The following is a 24062-nucleotide window of genomic DNA, read 5'->3' on the forward strand; positions in this document are numbered from 1 at the left end:
CTACCATCGGGGGTCGTATACCTGCTTCTTGATCCACGCAGTTAATGCGACGTCTCCCCATTCTTCCCATTCAACCCACGCCTCTTCGGGAAGCTTGCTCACGCCGTCTCTCCTCGCTGCCTTCATTACCTCGCGCGCGACGACGACGCTGGCATCCCGCACACGCTCGATCTTCGGGTAGATCAGGCCCATCTTGATTTCCTCGCTGTTCAGGCAGTCTGCCAGCGCGGCTGCCGAGATGTACACCATTGCGTCTGTTACACGGGATGCCTTGGCTAGGATGGCGCCTAGTCCTAGGCCAGGGAACACATAGCTAGAGAACAACGAGTCAGCTTCCTGGCCACTGGATACGGGTACCTAGAGCAGACTTACACATTGTTTCCCTGGTTGGGATAGTAGGTGGTAATTGAATCGTGGTTCTTCATGGTAAATGGAGAGAAGGGCGATCCGGATGCGAAGATGACCGTACCCTCGGTCCACGTGACGGCCTGCTCGAACGTGCATTCTGCCTTGGTCAAGGGATTGCTCAAGGGGAACAGGATTGGTCGTCGTGCAAGGCCTCCAGCATCGACTGAGATCTTCAAGGCGCGGACGACGGATTCGGTGAAGACGCCGAAGGTTGCGGCCAAGCCAATCAATGCGGTAGGTTTGACGTACTCGATGACTTCCTCGAGAGTCTGGAATTGGTGTCCATTATTATCGCTTCTCGCAAAAAGCTTCTTGTGCTCTGCAAGCCTGTCCCCCCGGTCCTTCGTTACCAGGCCCTTGGTGTCGACGAGATAGAATTTATCTCGAGCTTGTTGTTCTGAGAGACCGCGTCGAGTGTAGTATTCCATCACCTGTTTGGCCACACCGACACCTGCGGAACCTGCACCCATGAAGACAAGTCTCTGGTCTTCTATAGGCACACCTGAAAGATTTACTGCTCCGATATACCTGCTCAATGGTCAGCAGTGGTCAAACTAGGCAATCGCCGGATCAACTTACCCTGCCAAAATGACAGCTCCAGTTCCCTGGACATCGTCATTGAAGCACTTCTCCAGCTTATATCGTTCCAGGTATTGGAACGCCTTCTCGGTCTCAAAATCCTCGAACTGAACCAGCATGTCCGGGTATACCTCCTTGACGGCAGCCATAAACTCGTCCATGAATTCAAGAGCCACGTCGGTACTGACACGCTTCTGCCTTAGCCCAAGATACAGGGGATCAGCCAGGTTTGTCTCATTTGCGGTCCCACAATCGAGGACAATCGGGAGAGTCTGCTCGGGATGGATGCCTGCTGCGGCGGTGTACAGAGCAAGTTTCCCAATCTAAGTACTGTCAGCATACCATCCGAACGTCTAGGACTAAGTACTCACTGAAATACCAACTCCGTTAACCCCGAGATCACCAAGTCCGAGAATCCGCGAGCCATCAGTGACCACGCAGATTGAAGGGTTTTTGTATGGCCAATTCCGTAGGATGGTCTTGATGGATTTGCGTTGCTTGATGGAGATATACAGGGCCTCGGGTCGGGTATATAAGGTCGAGTATTGAAGGCAGACGTCTCCAATCGTCGGGGTGTACACGAGGGGCATCATTTGCTCGACATTGTCGATCAGAAGACGGTAGAAAAGGTCGGTGTTATTGGCCTTGATGGAGGAGAGGTAGAGGTATTTGTCCACGTTGGTTCCACGGCTGTTGATCATCCGCAGGGCTCGCATGCATTGGGTTTCGAGGCTCTCTAGGACATGAGGTATGAGGCCAGTGAGGTTTTTTGAGATCCTTTCATCGGGGCTGAATGATGTACCTGGAGAAGAGCATTAGCTGATGTCCACTAGTCGGAAGAGATTCAACTCATTACCTTTGTTCCAGGCTGGTTCTCGGAGAACTTGGTAGCCCGCAGCTTGGGACTTGGGGGTATACTCTGTCTCGGTGTATTGTTTGACTTCGCCGTAGTGCTCTTGAGAATATCCCCGGAGAGTATCGAGGGATGCCATCTTCATGGCAGCTTCAATTACGGCAATATCAACCGCAGCCATTGGGTTGAAGCCTGACATCCGTCGTCCTGAGAGAGACATTCTCTTGCTCACCGTCGTCGTTGACGATCGACTTGTGGTTGAGGCTGGGGAGGACGAGCGGGGAGTCGCAATTGCTGAGCTTGTCGAGCTATAATAGTTAGAAGCCATTCGAAAGGTTGTGAAAAGGAGAGTAGATATCGGGTGCGGTTCTGCGGGGGGCACGTACCTCATATAAAGGCCGCATGAGGTCTTTCCTGTGGAAACATATCTTTACGAGGCTGTATGGCTTTTTTGCACGGGAACCGCCGGGGCCACATGTTACACCGGGCATTTTAATGTCTCGTTTCGTTGGGGTTTCAATCTCACTCTGGGCCTGCCGGCGGCGAGGAAGTCAGGCTATCGTCTTCCTCACTCGTCAATATCCCCGCCTGCCAATATAAGAAGCCCGTGCCGGGCATGGAACGGTGGGAGAATTAGGGACAGGACAGGGCAACAGAGAGCCTAAGAGGAGGGGGACATTGTCACATTGGGTAATCGATCGGACGGACTCCGAATGAGCCAGGATGGCGCGTCCCGCCGAGGGATTGGGCTCCAACGGCATTCTTCAAGTTATCGATACCGTGCAGCACTTGGTGCAGAGGGATGAGTGCTTGAAGGACAGCTCCGTGCCAAAGCAGCATGCCGTGAAGCTACACTGGTTGGGTTTGGCCGCTGCAGGAAGGATTTGATGTGGTGGTGGAGGACATGAGAAGCAAAGTCACCAATCCGAAGTACTCGTAACTAATAACAAACAACGTTATAAAAAAAGTAAACCGTCCGTCTCCCTGTCGACCGGGAAGTTGGAAGCACGGAGAAGGTCGGAAGCCCTAGCGATCCCGGCGACGTGTCACTTCGTTCCGAGCCGCAGAGTCGGGGAACAGATTGGACTACGACGAGTGCTGGCGAGTGGACTGCCACCGCGCAGCTGCACAGACATATGCGGGTTCAGCAGCTGCACCGAAGCTTCTCGGGGACCGGGATCCGATTTCTAATCTCGGGGAGGGACCAGGACCAGGACCAGGAGCAGTTGTTGTGCTTGTTGTCGTTGTTGTTGTTTTGTTGGGGCAGTAGTTCACATGGTGCTTCGTACAAAATACCTGTTCGAGACGCAGTTACTACTTACTACTTACTACCTACTACTTACTTGGTACCAGCAGGTATTTATTATTCCAGCTGTGTTAATGTTAGAGAACATACGTGATACAGGAGTACTTCGGACGTACCCCGGATACCTATGGTACGTAGTGCCTGTACCTTTGTACTGCAACAACACGCCCCACTATGCCTCGATCCAGGAGACAGCGTGATCTTGCCCCGGAAATAGAAATGCGCATTAACAAGTCCCCATCCAGAAGCTACAGCACATGGGATTCGAGACGCTGGTGTGGGCGATGGGGAGTTGCTCGCGTGGGTGGTTCCTCCCAGTTCCAGCGTCTCAGTGTCTCAGTGTCCCACTGTCTCAGGTTACATGTGCTGCTAGTGATTCCTAGGCCCCTCGACCCCTTTTTGCGTCGCTACCAGTCCGACATCTCCCGATGCTGACCCGTTCGCAGTTGTCGCTCCCCCAATCACCAATCTGCAATTCCTCGACCGTCTATTGCCAACCAAAATACGGAGGTAAGGGGAAACTATATGGACAGAATAGGAATGGTGGCCAGGCTGGCTGACCAGGAATTAATTACTGCACCAAGTTCTCCCGTGTTCCATCCTTTGCACTTCCGGCAGATGAATGGCTGGTAACAAGAGGCTTTCCAGCATGTGTTTCTTCTGTTTCTTCTGTGCAAAGCCAATGAAACTCGTCTGAAAAAGTCTCAGATGAGTTAATGGTTCTGCATCCCTAAAACGAGGAATTCTCAGAGCTTTTGATATACTCGTGCTTGTCGCATTATTTTACGGCTTCATGTGCTCCTGCAAGTGAGGTGATGTGAGGGGAAGGATTATATTTGGTTCGGCATGTATTGCCATGTGCGGCTCAGCTGCCATTCTGTTACCAGCCTCGGAAGGTTCGTCTCAGCCCCCTAGTCGTCCAAGCATCCGACGAGTACCCAAAAAGGATATCGTTCTTTTCCGGAAGCGCCGATGCTTGATCAGCTATATGTTCAAATCTACGATCCGGACGTCCAGACGTCTGACAAGGACAAGGACAATCATCTTCCGGACTCCCGACTTGTAGCCATTTGGATGCTTCCTCAACAGCGGATGATGTAGTGAGAATCCTGACTTTTAGAACTCGGTATATTACTGTAAGCGTCTTGCAGTCCGTAGGTTCGGTGTCCGAACTGCCGCAATGTAGCACAAGGGATGTAGAGAGGGGAAACCAAAAGCAAATGCTGTTGGAACCAGTTGCGGCATCTCGAGCAAAACTAATAAGATTACAACTCCTGGTTACAAATCTCTACAGACTGGAATTTAGTGATTAAGCAGCTGAAAGCTTAGCGGTTGCACAGCAGCGAGAGATATCTCCTAGTGTCCGCCCTGGATCCCAACACCATCTCCACGTTTTTATAATCGCTCATTTTTATCCGAAATTATTATCATTCCCTTGCTTAGTTCCGCTCCGCACATCCGTCTCTAGTTTTACCCCAGGTTTTGGATTTGTCACGGCGTACCTAGGCTACAGAACTCCTCCTTTGACATTCCACATCACACACAATCGTATGATTAAAGCAATATATCTTTCGGGATCTGGGTGTTCTATTAATGCTAATGGTTTCGCTGGGGTAACTCCGTTGTATTCTCCACAGTATTCCTCCAGTCACCAGTGAGTTAAAATATAAGCAGTATATTAAATTCAAACCACATCTTCTCACACAATATTCGATTATAGTTTTGCTGTTATCAACTACATGAGGTGGAGAAAATCTGGAAATCACCAACTTACTCACGAATATTTGCTTTGTTTGATTTGAAGAAATATCCCAGGATATTCGAAAAGACACTGAGTTCAAAAGGTTCTTATTTTAGAGACTGTGTTCCGCTTCTTATGCACAAAAAATGCGATATTAAGAGTTTATCGGCACCACTTGTTTATGCAGGCTATAGATAAGGTAGCTAGAGGGTGGGGATCTACTCAATTTCATTTCTAGTACCCGTCTTGGCTCTGCAAGTAAGCCGAAAGGGACTTTTGGGACCCAAGCCGGCCATTTGGTAGATTCAAATCAGCTTTGGCAGCGAATTCGGCATCTCATCTAGCTTTTCTAGGCTTCTTGCGAGAGAAAATAAATCAACTACAAAATATTTCACATCCCATTGTTCAGGCCACCTCTCAAATATTGGTGCAGCATCTCAAAACTGGTTTCCGCTTTAAAATATGTGAACCGATATTAAGGTAACGAATGAGCAGGAGTTCAAGACAATTTAAAATTGTATCAATGCCTTGGTATATCATCATATGCCACATCATGAGACTCGAATTACAAAATGTTCCTAGGCCATCACTATCACTCCCTAAGATTCTGGAACTGAAACAATGTTTTTTAGTCTGATTGCGATTCCATGGAGGTATTCACCCGCAACGCGAATTCTCAGCTCCGCTATATATCGTATTACTCATACAGATGATAAGTTTGAGAGAGAGAAATGTACCACAGCTAATTTAAAGGGCTCTTCAAGGTCCGCATAATAAATCCAACGGATTATCAGAAAATAGCGGTAGGGAACCTCGTCATACGCAAAGAAACATACATCACATAAACGACATGGTCAATATCTGGCTAAAGAAAACGACCAGTGTTTCGATATATCCATAAACTCGAATACCAATTTCAGGGTTGAATTGAAAATCGAGGGGAGGATATTTTCTGAGCACCGGTGAAACTGCCATAAGAAGGCTTACGATATCTTCCCCGTTACAAATAATTCTCGGGGCTTAAGTTAATGAGACTGCTACAGTTGCCGACGAGTGAGATTGATTGGACAATTACGCCGGCGCGGATTAGAAAGTTGGCTGCTGATCTTACCGCCGCTCCCAAATAACTCACGTAAGGTGGGCTTCTATACGCCCTTGTATTCAAGCAGAGTTATAAGCCGAAGAATTTAGAAATGCTATTACTACCGGAGGAGCAGTTATTTCCGAGTTGAGCCTGCCACATGACTATAAATGTGGGATTATGGCTTCATATCACTTTCGGCCGAATTATCTCTCTCCTAATCTTGTTTGTTTTGAAATGCGTTGCTTCCACTAATTAGGGTTGGGCCTGAAAACCGAACGGGATCAATCAGGTGCTTCTGTAGATTTGTTTCTTCTGTGCGTTTATATTAGTTAGTTAGTTTCAAGTAGGACACCCAATGAAAGAAGCTTTCTGGTAAGAAAATTTATCGACTTTTGTAGTTGCTTCAGGGAGTATGGATATGGCACCGTTTTCGTTTAAGAAAAGCCTCGGGGATCGTTCGATGGTGGGTGGACTACCCATCAAGATTTACTTTTGGCTGGCTTGAAGGTTCTGATTGATGGAATATAGGAAATGATATATTATCATTAGATATCTTTATACAAGTCTTTAAAAACAGATAATTGAGCATATTACTAACCCGGATTGGAAGGAAGTTCTAGCACTGCAACCACTGGTTAGCTGGCAATATATAATATCTGCAACCTGCTAGTTTATATCTAGATATAAATTGACTAATTATTTATATATTTCGGCAGAAATTATTAGCCTTATATTGATTATAAAATTAATTAAATAACTGGAGTACTTGGGGTTAAAGTAACATGCATTTTTTCGAGTTATTATTTTTCAACTTAGAACTCCGAGGACTCTCTCGCCTTCAATTTATTTTACCTGAACCCGTGCTAGACACTACGCAATATGTTTCAATAGCTTGACGGTATCTTCAAGGCTATATTGAGATTTAGCTATCCCGTAATTGCTATAAATTTAAAATTTAAATATTGAGGCTATAGTTGATAACAAAGATACAGATTAGTGGAACCGCTGTTTCACATGGAGTTTGGACCAATTTGAATCAAGTGCCTGACTAGAACCCGAACTATCAGTCTGCACAGGTAGTTTATTCTATCAAGCTAGAGAGGTTAAACAGATCACGGAGAAATGAAACTAGCTGTCAACGATAACGATAATTGAAATGGGCATTGGCCCTTGTAAAAATGCCACAATTTTACGGACTGGATTTGGCTTTGCTGGTCGCCACTATGCCGTTCATACTAACTGCGTCGGCTTGGAAGATTACTACCGAGCACCTGGTGTAAAGAGTAATATCGGATATCCACATTCACTGTATGCTACACTTTGAATATTGGGGCTTAGCTCTAGGCACATTCCCATAGTTAGATATCCAGGCATAGGCCTCGTAGCCATAGATTACAATACAACTTCTGCTTTCCACTCTATGCCCACCGATAACCTCCGACAAGTATTAAGGACCTGATTTACCTATAGTCACTTATGGAGGCAAAACGCTATGTATATAGGGTACTCGAGGACAATTGCTTTTATTTGTCTAGGAAAAGGAATAAGGAAACTGTGAATGACAGTACTCTGAAGATTGGCAGCATTTGAAAGTATGACACTTATCAGTAAGTTGACAACAGCACATATGCCTAAATCATTTAGCAAAAGGAAAAACAGAAATTATCCATCGGACCTAATATCGTATACTTGGTTAAATGATAGTTTAGTCGCCTACGCTATCTTTTTAAGTCAGAAATCAGAATCTCCCGCAGCTTTCAGCATGGTCTTCAAGGTGCTACCGAGAGCCATTAGCACCAACCTACTCTCGGTTGGACTTGTATCCTCCATAATGCCCGGACTTCTTTTTGATATTTAGATTATGGACCGTTACGTCTTACTTCTTGCGCTTTGTGTCTGTGTTGTCGCAAGCTAGAAATATATGCAAATCATGGGCTTTTCGCTTTTGCTATAAAAGGAGATGCACACTTATCGCAACTCAAACCGGCTTGTCTGGTTTAAATGGCAAATAAACTCCATGAAGAGAGTGAAGTCGGTTGGTGTGGCAAAGTCAGATCCAAGCCTTCCTCGCCGGGTGAATTTTGGAGACTTCGACGCTTGGATCGAGGGTTCTCGGCCTCCTCGGTTCCCTCTTCCTCTCGACTCTAGATATTTTCATTGCTGTATTCTCTTAGTAGTAACCTTCTCCTTCCTGTCCTCCATCACTGGGACCTTGCCATTTTTCTGTGCCGTTTCACACATCGAGAGAGATAGATGGTGGTGCCAAGCATGGTATAGTGTCCGTCGTCTATCCTAGGTATGTTCACGAGATCGAGACGAAGAAGTAGACGATTGCAAAGAGAAGCATATCCACCAAGGTATTATACCTGTACCGTGGAGCATCTAAGGATATAGCGTGAAGAATTTAAATTTAAAGTAAGACCTTGCCTACGGCAGGGTCCGCATATTTCACATGCTGCATTGAAACGAAGAACTACTACTGTAACTTAAGAGTCTAGATACACTCAAGGAACGCAAGCATCCTTGCGAAGAGTCTGTATGTTGTACCCGGGGAGGAATGGACCTGAAACCGGTCCACTGATCCGGGAGTCAAATATCGGATTCGGTATTCCTCGATGGATATTTCTGAACTTCCTCATGTCTCCGCGTTTACCATGAGAAGCTTGACTGGCAGGGGGTTTGGAGGATTCCATTATCCTAATGAAACCGAGGTGGGGTTTTACACCTATCAGTGTGCTTTGCTGTTTCAAGCTCTTATCCTCATCATTGGCGCAGTCATATATCCACTATGCGGCCCTGCCCAATAGAGGAGTCTCAGCGTCAAGGAGCATTGAGTCCGCATTTTACCGTGAAGCAGCATGCGCATCTGTCGCCGTGTGAGGAGCGTTCCTGGAACATTCTGATCCCGCTAGCGATTCCAAGGCGCAACGAACTCTTATCGCAATAATTAAGCATGGAGATAGGTAGATGAACAACAGATGGATCTCCATGAATTCCGAGTGTTGATGATGTCGTTGCAAGTGGTCTCTGCCGCCCGCCGTACCACCTCCAGGCCGATAAATTCCCCGGTTGCCAGATCAGCGATAATGCAGGGGCAGGGGTTTGGAATCTAAGCATCCCATCAACATCACACGCAAACTTCAGGAGTCGGAAACAGCGACCATCAACACCACACGACCCGACGACGACAACCAGCGCCCGACGACCAACGACCGACGACAACGACGACCTCGACACCGGACGACCTCGACGAATACACCTATTATATCGCCCATCCCGAATTATCAAAATCAGCGCCAAAGGACCAACCGACCGACCGATCTACCCCGACACCGCCCCGGGATACTGCGCAGGACTCCATACAAACACGATACCGATACGACAAAGACACGCGTAACTTATATACGACAGCTTCCACCATTACAGCAGCAGCAGCACCACCGCGCTTTAAAATCACTAGCTCGCCGCAACTTGCGCTAATACGGAGAGGCGCTTCCTTTTACGACCAGAAACTTGCGAATGCCAGATTGTGCATAGTGGAGACACGTTTTGATCAGCACGATGCCTATGGATGATGTACCATCATCCCCACCGACAGATCTGTCCACACCGGAACATGCCCTCGTATATTACAAGTCGCAATATGAACAGCTCGAACATGAACTAGCGGAATTCCAAGAATCTAGTAAGGAGCTGGAGGCGGAGCTTGAGAAGGATGTGGAGGCCGCAGAGAAGAGGGAACGAACGCTGCAGGAGAAGGCAGAGAGCTTGGGATTTGAGGTTGAGGAGTGGAAGGTACGTGGCATGCGCTGTTGTACCGCCCAGCAGTCGCCGTGGTACGATAGAAGTTGCCGATCTGTGGCTAACACGCTCGCAGACCAAATACAAGCAATCTAAGACAGAGGCGAACTCTGCGCAGAATACCTTGCAGAAAGAAATAACCACCCTGCGAGATTCAAACCGGACATTACAGCTGCGACTCCGTGATATCGAGGTACAAAACGATGATTTTGAACGGCAGGCTCGAAATACAACTTCGTCGCTCGAAGATCTGGAGTCAAAGTACAATGTTGGGATCGAGCGGGCTGTGATGATGGAGGAGGAGATCAAGATTGGTGAGAAGGAACGAGAGAATCTGAGAATCGAAACCCAGCGCTTGCGCGACGAGCTATCTGATCTGAAGATCGAAGCGGAGATTATGCAAGATAAACTACGCAAACGACAACTATCACCGATCGCAACAGATATCACTGCGCCCAGCTCCCCAGCGTTCGATGGAGAGCGTTCTCCAGCTTCTACTGCCTCGTCGCCGATGGTCACCACACCTCTGGACACCAAATCAGTTTCAACTGCGGATACAGTGTCTGAGACGCCTACACCGCCATCTCCACCTATGTCGGAGTCCTCTACTACTACCAAACCTGTCGCAAAAACACCCATGAACCATCCAAAGAGCAAACTGAAGCTTCCTTCTGGCGATTCTAGTACGACACCAAAACCTTCAACTCGAATCGCGTCAGGCACTTTGCGCAGCTCCTTCGGACCAACTGGACCAACAGCATCCTCTCGCATGAGGAATGCCACCCCGTCCGTCATCCGAAATGCTAGATCAAAAGCACCGGCCACCCGTGGCTTACCAAGTACTACTACTTCTACCTCCCTCACTCACATCCGTACTCTCACCGCACAAATGCAAAGACTGGAACAGCGGGTTCAGTCGGCAAGGTCCAAGCTTCCAGCACCGATTAATACCCCGCCACGCGCATCTCCACGAAACGGTTCCGCTTTGGGTCATAACCATATCCCTTCTAGTGTGACAATACGGAGTAGGAAACGGACCATCGGGAGCACAGCTAGTGTTTCTTCAATTGCAACGGACGATACCCCATCTACGAAGCATGTCAGCAGGCTATCTACGTCTGGAATCAGCCGTCTATCTTTCGGTCCCCTTCCAAGTCGCGACAATTCCGAGAGTAGGCCTAGCAGCAGAGCAAGTGCTAGCAGCTATGTCCGCCCAGACCGTCCTGTGAGCAGATCTGAACTCTCTCGGCCTGTTAGTAGAACCTCAATGAGCGGGTCGCGGACCCCATTGGGGCACTATTCCCAATCACAAATTGCCGAGTCTCGGAGACCGAGATCAAGCATTGGCGGTAGCTATCAAGCTTCACACGGACACGGCCATTCCCAAAGTGTATCCAATATCGATCTTGACGAAGACCGACAATTAGACTTCGCTACTCCAAACCGCCGGAGCACTTACGGTAAAGTGGACCTGGAAAATTCCTCCCTCCCAGCCCCTACTTCCTCCCTTCCTCGGCGGAAGAGTGGCGGGATTGCCATGGGGAGAAGGACGAGCAGCAGTGGTCAGTTAAGAGACGGAGATGGTAACGCTGCGGACGGTGCGATGAAGCCGCCTGGGCGACCGAGAAAGATTAGCGAGGTTGGAGAGACGTATTGAGTTTTCAAGTAAATAATTCTTTGCCGGCTATTATGGCTTGTATGCGACGATTGTTATGACTGCTTTAAATGGGCTTTGGCTTTGGGACTCGGTGGTTTGGGCATTGCACGGGGGCTATTGGCGTTGGGGCATGTATGATGCTTCAATTCAGGGATCCACGGATGGTTGGGAGGTTGCATTTTTCATTTGTCATAGGAGATGGTGAAGCGCGCGGTGCGGATGGGGGCGATGTATATCCAATACCAGGATAGTGGTAGTTCATTACAATCGAATATTGATTTAATGCTGAAGAAAGTAGCCCTTTGTTGGTTTATTAATCAAGGGATCGCATTCCAGACATTGAAATGTTAAACATACCAAGCCCGGAGCTCCCGTCAAGATGGTTGAGCCCCACTCCCTTACCTAGGTACCTAGGTACATGTACAGACCGAAGGAGTACACATAAGATATGGTCGCCGAGCATCAAAGTCACCTGCTATCCGCTAGCTGCAGAACATAGTTATTGTTGCACATCGATCATTGCGCCATTGGAAGGCTCTGTCGGGGAGTTGATCAAGGTCAGAGGCCTTGTTGGCCAGCTACCAACGGGAACATCCGCAAGCGCCCACCCTCAAAATCATAAGAAATGGATATGGAAATAAGGTCTGAAAGCCGAGGGAAATTAATTTGAAAGACTGCTTATCCTGCCTCAATATTTGTTGGTGGATACGTTACAAGGGAAACGAATTGAGCAGGTCGGCCATTGTGTTGTTGGCTCCTCGTGTGGAGGAGCAGGAGTGTGAGTGAGGCGCGGAAAGCCATCGTTTGCACCACCGACCTTCGCACCTCCTAAGTGCCACCAGAAAAAAGTTGTGCGACTTGTGAGACCAGAGCCCGAGAATGAGAAATACAGAAGCATTCTTCAGAGTCCCATGTTGCACACTGTCTTGAACCCCCACCAGCGCTGCAATTGAGACATCGACCGACTTGGCCTCGAGGCCTCCCACTAGCCCGGATGCTCATGGCTCGGGGGGTTTTGTTGCACGTCGCATTTTGAAGTCTAAAAATGTCCCAGGATATTCTTGGTCGTTGGAATCGTTGCGATCCTGGCCGCATGAAGAGCATCTGAATATAAATAGCTGGCGCCAGCGCTGAGGGCGTAGTATTGGAAGGATTCATGGATGCCCCCTCGCCGGCTTTCTCATTTGTCGCCCTGGTGCCTCATGAAGTAAGCAGCCAATTTCTGAAGCCAGAGAAGCGGTGGCTAGCTGCTAGCAATCGGTCATGGTCATGCGTTTAACGAAATGGACAAGTCATCATCACGGTCTAAAAGCACACTTTCCATGCGCAATGCCGGGGTGGCGAAGTGATGCTCTCTCAGGGCTCTCTCTGTCTCTCTCTTCTTGGTCTGGTTTCCAGGGGGCGTCGGCGCGGAACTCACGGTGGTCGCGGGTTCAACAGCGTTGGCGGCGCCACAGTGTGGCAGTGGGGCCTTTGAACCCAACAATAGTTCGGAGATAGTGTCGAACTCCCCTCCTTGCATTCCTGCTCCCCATTCCAGTTGATCTCCTGTTTTGGCAATCATCGACTTGGACGTTGGGGTATTTGCCCCAATGCCGATCCCCACAATCCCCAATCTCCAATAATCCCCTTGGCTAACAGTTGCAAATGCGACAAAACGTAAAACGTACTCTGAAAAACGTGCTGCTCCGCCGCCGCAGGCCCACAGGTCGGGAGTCGGGAGTCCGGGGCGTTGGAACTTGGCATATCAATCAATGACACTACTGCAGCGTAAGACTGTCACTCTGTTAGACGGATTCCCTCCCTGCGTCATGGCCGCTGGGCCTATGGTTCTGTTGACTGCTCAGAGTGCTGACAAGCTCCTCCTCGCATGGGCATGGGCATGGTGGGCTGCAATGATAATTTAATAATAATTGCTGGGGAGAGTAGGGAGGGAGAAAGATAGCAGTAGAGAGATTTAAGGCTGATTGATCTGAGAGGGAGACGGATATCATTCGGACGGTGTCAAGAAATGCAAGAGGTATAGGGATATATATACGGGAAGGAGAGGAATTGGGCTTTCATAAAGGCTTGTATGTAGTAGTACTTGTAGGACTTGTATATACTTCCATAGAAGGGTTGGGGAGAGAATGAATTGTTGTCGTCCATCATATTTTTTTGTCTCTGCGATAAATTGTCGATTAGCGGCCAGTCTAGGCCCGAAGCGGGAAAGGCCGCCTCAACGCGACGCTCGGTCACCGACCCCAAAACCAAAACGGGTGAGCGAGCTCAGGATCATGAAGGCGTATCTTATTTGGTAGTGTTCACTCGAGAATTAATTGAGGACCGAGAGACAACAACAACAACAGCCAGAATCCCGTCATCCACACAGGGCCCGCCAGCCACAGCACAGCCCTTCACAGATATACGTTAATAATATCTGATCGTCTCCCCGTCTTATTATCTCTGTCATACTATACTCTTACTCCTTTTGAAACTTCCCTCTTCTAGATTTGTTTTAATACCCGCAATTCGGCACCAGCCAGGGAGAGCTGTATACCTTCGCCGAACAAGTCTACTAGGCGCTGCTACGTTTCTTCAGTCTTGGGATTCCCGGTGCTCGAATCTTGGGTATTGGGAGTTTTCTGAGCGCGGGAACACTCGGATTTTACCACTGGCGACGGAATTGCTTTTGCTCGTCAGCAACGAGCTGTGTGAGATATCCCGACAATGACACAAGTCAATGGCACGGCGAAGCCGCATCCCAGCGGAACGGTGCCCATCATGAAAGCCCCAACTTCATACGCAGCGAAGCATAACCTGGCAGACCACTTCATCGGTGGGAACAAGCTAGAGAATGCCCCATCGGGTCCTGTGAAGGACTTCGTAGCTGCAAATGACGGCCACACCGTGATTACGAATGTTCGTCACCCTATTGAGAAACAGGCGGCTGGTGAAGCTTCACTCACTAACAGCTGATTAGGTCTTGATTGCCAACAATGGTATTGCAGCAGTCAAGGAGATTCGTTCGGTGCGAAAATGGGCCTACGAGACCTTCGGCGATGAGAAAGCGATACAATTTACTGTCATGGCGACGCCCGAAGATTTGCAGGCGAACGCAGATTATATCCGGATGGCAGATCAATACGTTGAGGTGCCAGGAGGAACGAACAACAACAACTATGCCAACGTTGAATTGATCGTGGATATTGCGGAGCGTATGGATGTACACGCCGTCTGGGCTGGATGGTAGGTCGATTCCTTTCCTCATGAGAGTAGTGGGGGGTGTAAGCTAACTCGGAATAGGGGCCATGCTTCAGAAAACCCAAAATTACCAGAGTCCCTCGCAGCATCACCGAACAAGATTGTATTTATTGGACCCCCAGGCTCGGCTATGCGATCGCTAGGAGACAAGATTTCATCTACGATTGTGGCACAACATGCTAAAGTTCCTTGCATTCCTTGGTCGGGAACCGGCGTCGATAAGGTCGAGGTTAATGAGCATGGCATTGTAACCGTTGAGGACGACATTTACATGAAGGGATGTGTGCAATCATGGCAAGAAGGTCTCGAAAAGGCGCAGGCTATCGGCTTCCCAGTCATGATCAAGGCTTCAGAAGGAGGTGGTGGCAAGGGAATTCGCAAAGCAGAGTCCGACGAGGGTTTTGAAGCCTTGTATAAAGCCGCTGCAAGCGAAATTCCTGGATCCCCCATTTTCATTATGAAGCTTGCAGGCAATGCACGGCATTTGGAAGTCCAGTTGCTAGCTGATGAGTACGGAAACAATATTTCTCTTTTCGGCAGAGATTGCTCGGTTCAGCGTCGGCATCAAAAGATTATCGAGGAGGCTCCGGTGACAATCGCAAAACCGGCAACTTTCCAGGCAATGGAGAAAGCTGCTGTCCGTCTCGGCCGTCTCGTGGGTTACGTTTCGGCTGGTACAGTCGAATACCTGTATTCCCATGCGGAAGACAAGTTCTACTTTTTGGAACTCAACCCTAGATTGCAGGTAGAGCATCCCACGACCGAGATGGTCAGCGGGGTGAACTTGCCAGCTGCACAACTTCAGATTGCCATGGGACTGCCATTACATCGCATCCGGGACATCAGAATATTATATGGGGCCGACCCGCACACTGCGACGGAAATCGACTTCGACTTTTCGAAGGAGGGCAGCTCACTTACACAACGACGACCTGCTCCTAAGGGCCATACGACAGCCTGTCGTATCACATCTGAAGATCCTGGAGAGGGGTTCAAGCCTTCAAGTGGTATGATGCACGAGTTGAACTTTAGGAGTAGTTCCAACGTCTGGGGTTACTTCTCTGTCGGAACTGCTGGTGGTATCCATAGCTTTTCTGACAGTCAGTTTGGCCACATCTTCGCTTACGGCGAGAACCGTTCGGCATCGAGGAAGCACATGGTTGTCGCTCTAAAGGAACTGAGTATTAGAGGTGATTTCAGAACCACCGTAGAGTATCTGATCAAGCTGCTGGAGACGCCTGCATTCGAAGACAACACAATTACCACTGGCTGGCTCGACGAACTTATTTCCAACAAGCTGACCGCAGAACGACCAGACCCTATACTAGCCGTTGTTTGCGGTGCTGTCTGTAAAGCGCACATTGCTTCCGAGGGATGTATTTCTGAATACCGAACGAGCTTGGAAAAGGGTCAAGTTCCTGCCAAGGATATCCTGAAAACTGTCTTCCCTATAGACTTCATCTATGACGGCCACCGATATAAGTTCACAGCAACTCGATCAAGTTTTGATAGCTACCATTTGTTCATCAATGGCTCTAAGTGTTCTATTGGTGTACGGGCTCTTAGCGACGGTGGTCTGCTGGTCCTGCTTGGTGGCCGAAGCCATAACGTCTACTGGAAGGAAGAAGTTGGAGCCACGCGTCTGAGCGTGGATAGCAAGACCTGCCTTCTGGAGCAAGAGAACGACCCTACCCAACTACGAACACCATCCCCAGGAAAGCTCGTGAAGTTCACCGTTGAGAATGGTGAGCATGTCAAGGCCGGTCAACCTTTTGCCGAAGTGGAGGTGATGAAGATGTATATGCCACTTCTTGCACAGGAAGACGGTATTGTGCAGTTCATCAAGCAGCCAGGAGCCACACTCGAAGCCGGAGATATTCTTGGTATACTTGCGCTAGACGACCCGTCTAGAGTCAAGCACGCGCAGCCCTTCCTTGGCCAGCTTCCAGACCTTGGTCCGCCTCAAGTCGTTGGCACAAAGCCCGCCCAACGATTTGTGCTCCTCCACGATATTCTGAAGAACATCCTCGACGGATTTGATAATCAAGTCATCATGGCCTCAAGTTTGAAGGAACTCATTGACGTTCTCCGCGACCCAGAACTTCCATACAGCGAATGGAATGCTCAATTCTCAGCCCTTCATGCTAGAATGCCCCAGCGCCTCGATGCAAATTTCACGCAGATTGTTGATCGCGCAAGATCGCGGAACGGCGAATTCCCTGCTAAAAACATCCAGAAGGCCCTAGCAAAGTTTCTCGACGAACATGTTGCGGCAAATGATGTTGACCTTCTCAAAACCACTCTTGCACCACTGATCGAAGTACTTGATCGATATGCTGAAGGCCAGAAGGTTCACGAGTTTGAAGTCCTCTCTGGTCTTCTCGACCAGTATGCGTCTGTTGAAAGATTATTCTCTGGTAGAAGTTCCCGCGACGAAGAGGTCATCCTGAAGCTCAGAGATGAGAACAAGGATGATATGATCAAGGTCATTCAAACTGTGCTTTCTCACAGCAAAATCGGTGCTAAGAACAATCTCATTCTGGCTATTCTCGAAGAATACAGACCCAATAAGCCGAACGCTGGCAACGTTGCCAAGTATTTCCGCTCAGCTCTGAAGAAACTTACAGAATTGGAGTCAAGACAGACTGGAAAGGTTGCTTTGAAAGCTCGAGAGGTCCTCATTCAATGCGCTTTGCCATCATTGAAAGAGCGTGCTGGCCAGATGGAACATATTCTACGCTCGTCAGTTGTCGAATCAAGATATGGTGAGACGGGCTGGGAGCATCGGGAGCCGGATTTGGAGGTCCTCAAAGAAGTTGTAGACTCCAAGTATACCGTCTTCGACGTGCTGCCTACATTCTTTGGGCACCAGGATCCTTGGGTATCCCTCGCTGCTCTGGAAGTTTACATCCGAAGGGCGTACCGTGCATATTCCCTCAAGAAAATCGAATATCACAACGAGTCCACGGAGCCTCCCTTCATTGTCTCATGGGACTTCGTCCTCCGCAAGGTTGGCGTATCTGAGTATGGTATGCCCATCCAGTCTTCGGCGCCATCTACACCCGCAACTCCTTCCTACGAAAGCGGCAATCCATTTAAGCGGATCAGCTCCATCAGTGATATGTCATACCTCGTCAACCAGACCGACCATGAGCCAACAAGAAAGGGTGTCATTGTTCCTGTTCAGTACCTGGATGAGGCTGAAGAATATTTGATGCGCGCTCTCGAAGCCCTGCCACTTGTAGGAGCCAAGAAACGTCCTCAACCCAAAAATGGCCTGATGCCCGAACTAGGTGGCAAGCGAAAGCCCACTCTTAAGATTGAGAGCAACGACGAACTCACTGCAGTTTGCAATGTGGCCGTCCGCGATGCCGAAAGTCTTGATGATAATGAGACGCTCATCAGAATCGGTGCTATCGTGAAAGACTACAAAGAAGAGCTTTTGGCCCGTCGCATTCGACGGTTGACATTCATCTGTGGCCACAAGGATGGGTCATACCCAGGATATTTCACCTTCAGAGGCCCCACATACGAGGAAGACCAAAGCATCCGTCATATCGAGCCTGCGTTGGCTTTCCAGCTTGAGTTAGGAAGACTGTCCAAATTCAGGATCAAGCCAGTTTTCACCGAAAACCGCAATATCCACATCTACGAAGCCGTTGGCAAGGAAGTGGAGGGTGATAAGCGATACTTCACACGTGCCGTTGTTCGTCCTGGAAGATTAAGGGATGAGATTCCAACTGCCGAGTATCTGATTTCCGAATCAGACAGACTCATGAACGATATCTTGGATGCCTTAGAGATCATTGGTAACAACAACTCCGATCTTAACCATATCTTCATCAATTTCTCGCCAGTCTTCCCTCTTCAACCACCTGAGGTGGAGAAAGCTCTCGGCGGGTTTTTGGAACGCTTCGGTCGGCGTCTTTGGCGCCTTCGCGTTACCGGTGCTGAGATCCGTATCATCTGCAATGATCCTGTCACAGGCCTGCCATATCCACTTCGTGTCGTCATCTTCAATACTTCAGGATATGTTATCCAAGTCGAGATGTATGCCGAGCGCAAATCTGAGAAGGGTGGAGAATGGGTCTTCCACAGCATTGGTGGTACCACCAAGGTTGGATCTATGCATTTGAGACCCGTTAGCACACCATATCCCACCAAAGAGTGGCTGCAACCAAAGCGGTACAAGGCCCATCTCATGGGAACTCAGTACGTCTACGACTTCCCTGAGCTGTTCAGACAATCCATCCAAAATAGCTGGGCGAAGGCTGTTAGCAAGCATACATCTTTGGCCGACAAACAACCAGCCATTGGCGAATGTATTGATTATAGTGAGCTTGTACTGGATGACCGGGACAATCTCGCTGAAGTCTTCCGTGAGCCAGGTACCAACACTCATGGCATGGTCGGTTGGATTGTCACAGCCAGGACACCCGAGTATCCTCGTGGGCGCAAGTTCGTCATTGTTGCCAATGATATCACATTTAAGATCGGTAGTTTTGGACCCAAAGAGGACCAATTCTTCAACAAATGTACAGAATTGGCAAGGAAACTCGGCATACCGCGCATCTACCTATCCGCTAACTCCGGTGCTCGTATTGGTATGGCAGAGGAGCTCATTCCCCACTTCAATGTTGCTTGGAATGATCCTGATAAGCCTGAGTCTGGTTTCAAGTATCTTTACCTGACTGCCGCGGCCAAGAAGCGATTCGAAGATGGCAAGTCCAAGGATGTCATTACTGAGGAGATTGTTGAGGATGGTCAGACGAGACACAAAATCACCACCATTATCGGTGCGGAAGATGGTCTCGGAGTTGAATGCTTGAAGGGCTCTGGCTTAATCGCAGGCGCTACTAGCAGAGCGTACGAGGATATCTTCACCATCACCCTAGTGACATGTCGATCAGTTGGTATTGGTGCCTATTTGGTCCGTTTGGGCCAGCGTGCGATCCAGATCGAAGGCCAACCAATCATCTTGACTGGTGCGCCTGCTATTAACAAGCTCCTCGGCCGCGAAGTGTACACTTCCAACCTTCAACTTGGTGGCACCCAGATCATGTACAAGAATGGTGTTTCGCATATGACGGCTACTGACGACTTCGAGGGTGTATCTAAGATCGTTGAGTGGCTAGCTTATGTTCCCGACAAGAAAAACAACCCTCTTCCCATCGGCCCAGCTGTTGACTCATGGGATCGCGATATTGTCTATACTCCATCTCCTAGACAGGCATATGATGTGAGGTGGCTGATTGCTGGCAAGGACGACGAGGAAGGCTATATGCCTGGTCTTTTCGACAGAGATTCCTTTGTTGAGACTCTAGGCGGCTGGGCAAAGACTGTTGTTGTCGGCCGGGCTCGCCTAGGTGGTATTCCCATGGGTGTTATTGGTGTCGAGACTCGATCAGTCGAGAATATTACTCCTGCTGATCCCGCCAACCCGGATTCCATCGAGCAGATTACCAATGAGGCTGGTGGCGTCTGGTACCCCAACTCGGCTTTCAAGACCGCGCAAGCCATCAAAGATTTCAACAATGGTGAGCAATTGCCATTGATGATCCTGGCCAACTGGAGAGGTTTCTCTGGTGGACAGCGTGATATGTACAATGAAGTCCTCAAGTATGGCTCGTACATCGTGGACGCTCTTTGCAAGTACGAACAGCCAGTCTTCATCTACATCCCGCCTTTCGGAGAACTGCGTGGTGGTTCATGGGTAAGTTTTCCCCTTCTAAAATACGTTGACTTAACTAACATTTCTAGGTTGTTGTTGATCCTACCATTAACCCAGACTACATGGAAATGTATGCCGACGAGGATGGTCGTGGTGGTGTTCTGGAGCCCGAGGGTATTGTCAACATCAAGTATCGCCGGGAAAAGCAGCTTGAGACAATGGCACGCCTAGATCCCGAGTACGCCTCCCTTCGCAAACAGTTGGCCGACAAATCCTTGAGCCAAAATGAAATGAACGACGTCAAGGCCAGGGTCACCGAACGGGAACAACTTCTGCTACCAGTTTATACCCAAATTTCTCTACAATTCGCCGATCTCCATGACCGAGCTGGGCGAATGAAGGCCAAGGACGTTATCAGAATGCCACTCAAGTGGACTGAGGCTCGTAGATTCTTCTACTGGCGCGTCCGCCGTCGTGTGAATGAGGAGTACATTCTTAAGCGCATGTCTACCGCTTCCAAGAACCCGCTCTCATCAAGGACCCGCCACCTGGAGATCCTTGCGGCTTGGACTGGTATTCCCAACTTCCCAGAAGCGGACCGAGATGTGGCTATGTGGTATGAAGAGAATAGAAAGACGGTCCACGAGAAGGTTGACCTGATGAAGACGGAGGGTGTTGCATTCGATGTTGCGAACCTCCTGAGAAGCAATAGCAAGGGTGGCTTGAAGGGTGTGCAGCAGGTCTTGAGCATGTTGCCTGCTAATGAGCGTGAGGAGGCGCTGAGGTTCTTGAGCTCGACTTAGATTATTTATTTTCTTTCCTTGGGTTTCCGGGAACACATTGTAGCGTGTAGTTTGTATCGGCATCATGTAAATTGCGGCATAGGCGTTGTTTGATTCTAAATGTAACATTTATCATTCGTCTACAGTTAATAGATAGAACTTCACATATGGTTCGCTTGCTCGTCAGTGCAGCAGTGCTTCGTGAACATCAATCCAAGCGTTCGTTGCTCCCCCACAAATCCGAGCTCAAAAATTTTCCGGACCTTACGTTCCTATGCTATAGAACGTCGCCGTCGCATGACTTCTATAGTGCCTTGGAGCTCTTGACACATGCCTGATCGACATGGAAGTCCCAATCGGGCTCGATCAAATTTCGGTCCACACCTTTTGAGCTCCCTCCCTATGCACTAAATAATAACATCACGACATCCGCCAACGGTGCCGGTGAGATTCCGTCCCAAGTCTCCGGCGCGGATTGTCTCTCGTAAATTAGATTGGCCGTGCTTCCCGTCTCAAAATGAGCGTTTCCCTGCTGTCGATCTTGAAGATTTGAGGATCCGAGATCCGGGGCGCACAGACGACGACACCTCATCAGTGGTTACTCTTCTCCAGAAATCGCATTTTCAGTTGACAATTTTACATAGATGATAGTATCGGCTTCATAGTGTATTCAAGTCAAGCAACAGGAAAAGGCGTGTTTTCTTCCGCAAGGTTTGTGGATCTTTTGCGAGTGTTATCAGATGCCGGTAGACGAGCGTCCACTTCATAAGGACTACAACATCATGCTTGCGTTCATCTGAAAACCCTGATAAGATCCCGATCTATACCCCGCCGTCTCAATACGCCGATCACCGAAGATGAAAGTAAGCTGGGGTGGGGTATTATTGCAAGACCAGCTTCGAGACCCGGCGAACCATTCTGTATTCAGTTATGCCAGTCCCCAGATGATATTGCTTGCCATGCACCTTGCAGGTAACTTTTCTGCCCTGGGGTCCTATTTCATCCTTTTATCCCTCTGCCTCCCGAGTGGATTTCTTTTTTCGGTTTCTTCCTCCTTACCAGCTCACCATGTCTTTGGACGTTATCACTTTCATTGAACCTTGGTGTTGTTCGTTGATGTTTTGAAGCTTTTTGCTGCCGTTTACTATTCTAGGGGAGGAGCTGTTCTTTTTGGCATATCTCATCAGCACTTTTTTGGCTGAGCACGCTCTTTTGAACCTTTAAAAATCCCTCGGGATTTGCCTTTTAATATTCTTTTGGTGCCGGACACATTCTTTTGATACTATTTACTTTGTTTTACACATGATACCAACAACGTATTCGAGTTTCTACCGGCTGGAAACGCAGGCCCCCCGGGAGTTTTTGATAACGCAATTGGATGTCATCTTCGAGGAGGAGGCGAGATGGAGGAGGTGATGGAAATCCAGACGAGGATGGGAGTGATTATAGGAATTTCCCGCCGTCACCGTTACTTCCGCCATCACCTTTACTACCACCATATCCGCCCTTCAATTGCTCATATCTCCCCGGCAGTCCCTGCCAAGAATCAAGAAATGGAACGACGGTGACTTCAGTCATCACGATCTCGAGTTTCACAACAATTATAACATCCACCATATCTTCAAACGTCATTTCTACATCCACGGAAATTAGCTATTCTGTGACCCCAATTATTATACCACCCGACGCCTCGATGACGGCCAATCTCGCTGCCGAAACATCACTTTTTGAGGACGCCGCTGCCTTAACAAGGACCAATACCACCGCAACTGTAGCTCTAGGAATTATAGCCATTCTCCTCATAATCGGAATATCCATCTTCTTCTTCATTTATATCAGGCGGCGGCGGCGCTCTCAAGACAACAACGACGGAGAATCACCGCCCTTAACATCGTTAGGGCCCAATAGGCCACCTCGTCCTCAATCATTCCGCCCAACAACCTCACGATCCATCCTGGACGAACGACCGGCAACATCATTATCCATGGGCCCTCGACCTGCTGGTTATGGCGGCCTAGCTCTAAAATCACACCCCGTTAATGTTTCTCGGCCAAAGGTGGCTAAACGCTCATCTTCAGCTCCGAATCTTAAACCGCAGGATCGACCACCTCGAATTCCTACATTAAGAGGGATTCCGGCTATCAATATTATGCCCACAGTGCATGATCCGGATTCTCGGCCCGGCACATCTAGCAGTGCAGCTAGAATGCCTATGTATCATGAGGCCCTGCAACAAGAGGCTCAGAGGGAGAGGGAGAGACTTGAGAAGGAGAGTGCAGGGAGATTGGGTTTGCCTGTTATTGAGAGGAAGAGGGAGAGTTCAGACACGGTTGGGAGTGAGATGGTGAGGTTTGCTGGCCCAGGGAATGGCGGGAAGAGGGAGGGAGTGTTGCATAGTACAAGAGCAAGTTCGGGAGTGTTCCCGGAGGGGGATGAGAAGGATGAGGAACGCAATTGGAGTAGTAGAGGCAGTGTTGGGAGTACCGATGATGATGGAGGAAATAAGGAAGAGGAGGGGAGGAAGGGCGACGAGAAAAAGCAAGAGCATGAAAAGCTCGGATGATAGATTATAAGTGAGCTGAGATGTTATAGTTAGATAGACTAATAATGTATGATTATACCCAAGACAGCTGATGAGATGGGCTGCCCCCTGTAAACCAAGCTCGTCCAAACCCCTGATTTACTCCATACTATTTCTAATTTATCTCACTAATACCATCCATCCTATTCTAACTATAGTCGATTGCTAACTTTTCGCTTCTTTTGATAGTTGGCGGCAAGGGGGAAATGTTGGGTTTGGTTTGTGGGGACGTCAGACCTTCTTGGTATAATTCTCAAAATTTCAATTTGCTATCTATCTACAGGTACAAAATGGGTTCCCAACTCCAAACAAACGCACCATGCCAACAATATCATCCATTCCATTATCATGTCCTG

The 24062-nt window shown here is 48.8% G+C and overlaps 5 protein-coding genes across 5 annotated transcripts; 3 read left to right on the forward strand and 2 right to left on the reverse strand.

Moving 5' to 3' along the window:
- On the reverse strand, positions 1-2231 carry BP5553_10396 (Aminoacid dehydrogenase-like, N-terminal; the record flags this gene model as incomplete). Its single annotated transcript, XM_032019019.1, has 6 exons — positions 1-313; positions 373-936; positions 988-1310; positions 1359-1789; positions 1844-2148; positions 2227-2231. 6 exons carry the CDS (start codon positions 2229-2231, stop codon positions 1-3), a joined length of 1941 nt encoding a protein of 646 aa, XP_031864726.1.
- A 7301-nt stretch (positions 2232-9532) lies between these two features.
- BP5553_10397 (Uncharacterized protein) lies at positions 9533-11429 on the forward strand (the record flags this gene model as incomplete). Its single annotated transcript, XM_032019020.1, has 2 exons — positions 9533-9766; positions 9849-11429. 2 exons carry the CDS (start codon positions 9533-9535, stop codon positions 11427-11429), a joined length of 1815 nt encoding a protein of 604 aa, XP_031864727.1.
- A 1267-nt stretch (positions 11430-12696) lies between these two features.
- On the reverse strand, positions 12697-12993 carry BP5553_10398 (uncharacterized protein; the record flags this gene model as incomplete). Its single annotated transcript, XM_032019021.1, has 1 exon — positions 12697-12993. One exon carries the CDS (start codon positions 12991-12993, stop codon positions 12697-12699), a length of 297 nt encoding a protein of 98 aa, XP_031864728.1.
- A 1145-nt stretch (positions 12994-14138) lies between these two features.
- On the forward strand, positions 14139-21146 carry BP5553_10399 (putative Acetyl-CoA carboxylase; the record flags this gene model as incomplete). The annotated part of the gene is made up of 4 exons (XM_032019022.1): positions 14139-14330; positions 14392-14657; positions 14715-20385; positions 20433-21146. The coding sequence occupies 4 exons, from the start codon at positions 14139-14141 to the stop codon at positions 21144-21146; spliced, it is 6843 nt and encodes a 2280-aa protein (XP_031864729.1).
- Positions 21147-22503: 1357 nt separating this feature from the next.
- Positions 22504-23688, forward strand: BP5553_10400 (uncharacterized protein; the record flags this gene model as incomplete). Its single annotated transcript, XM_032019023.1, has 1 exon — positions 22504-23688. The coding sequence occupies one exon, from the start codon at positions 22504-22506 to the stop codon at positions 23686-23688; it is 1185 nt and encodes a 394-aa protein (XP_031864730.1).
- Between the last annotated feature and the right edge of the window lie 374 nt (positions 23689-24062).

Source organism: Venustampulla echinocandica (genome assembly GCF_003357145.1).
Source record: "Venustampulla echinocandica strain BP 5553 chromosome Unknown scaffold_15, whole genome shotgun sequence".
NCBI lineage: Eukaryota > Fungi > Ascomycota > Leotiomycetes > Helotiales > Pleuroascaceae > Venustampulla > Venustampulla echinocandica.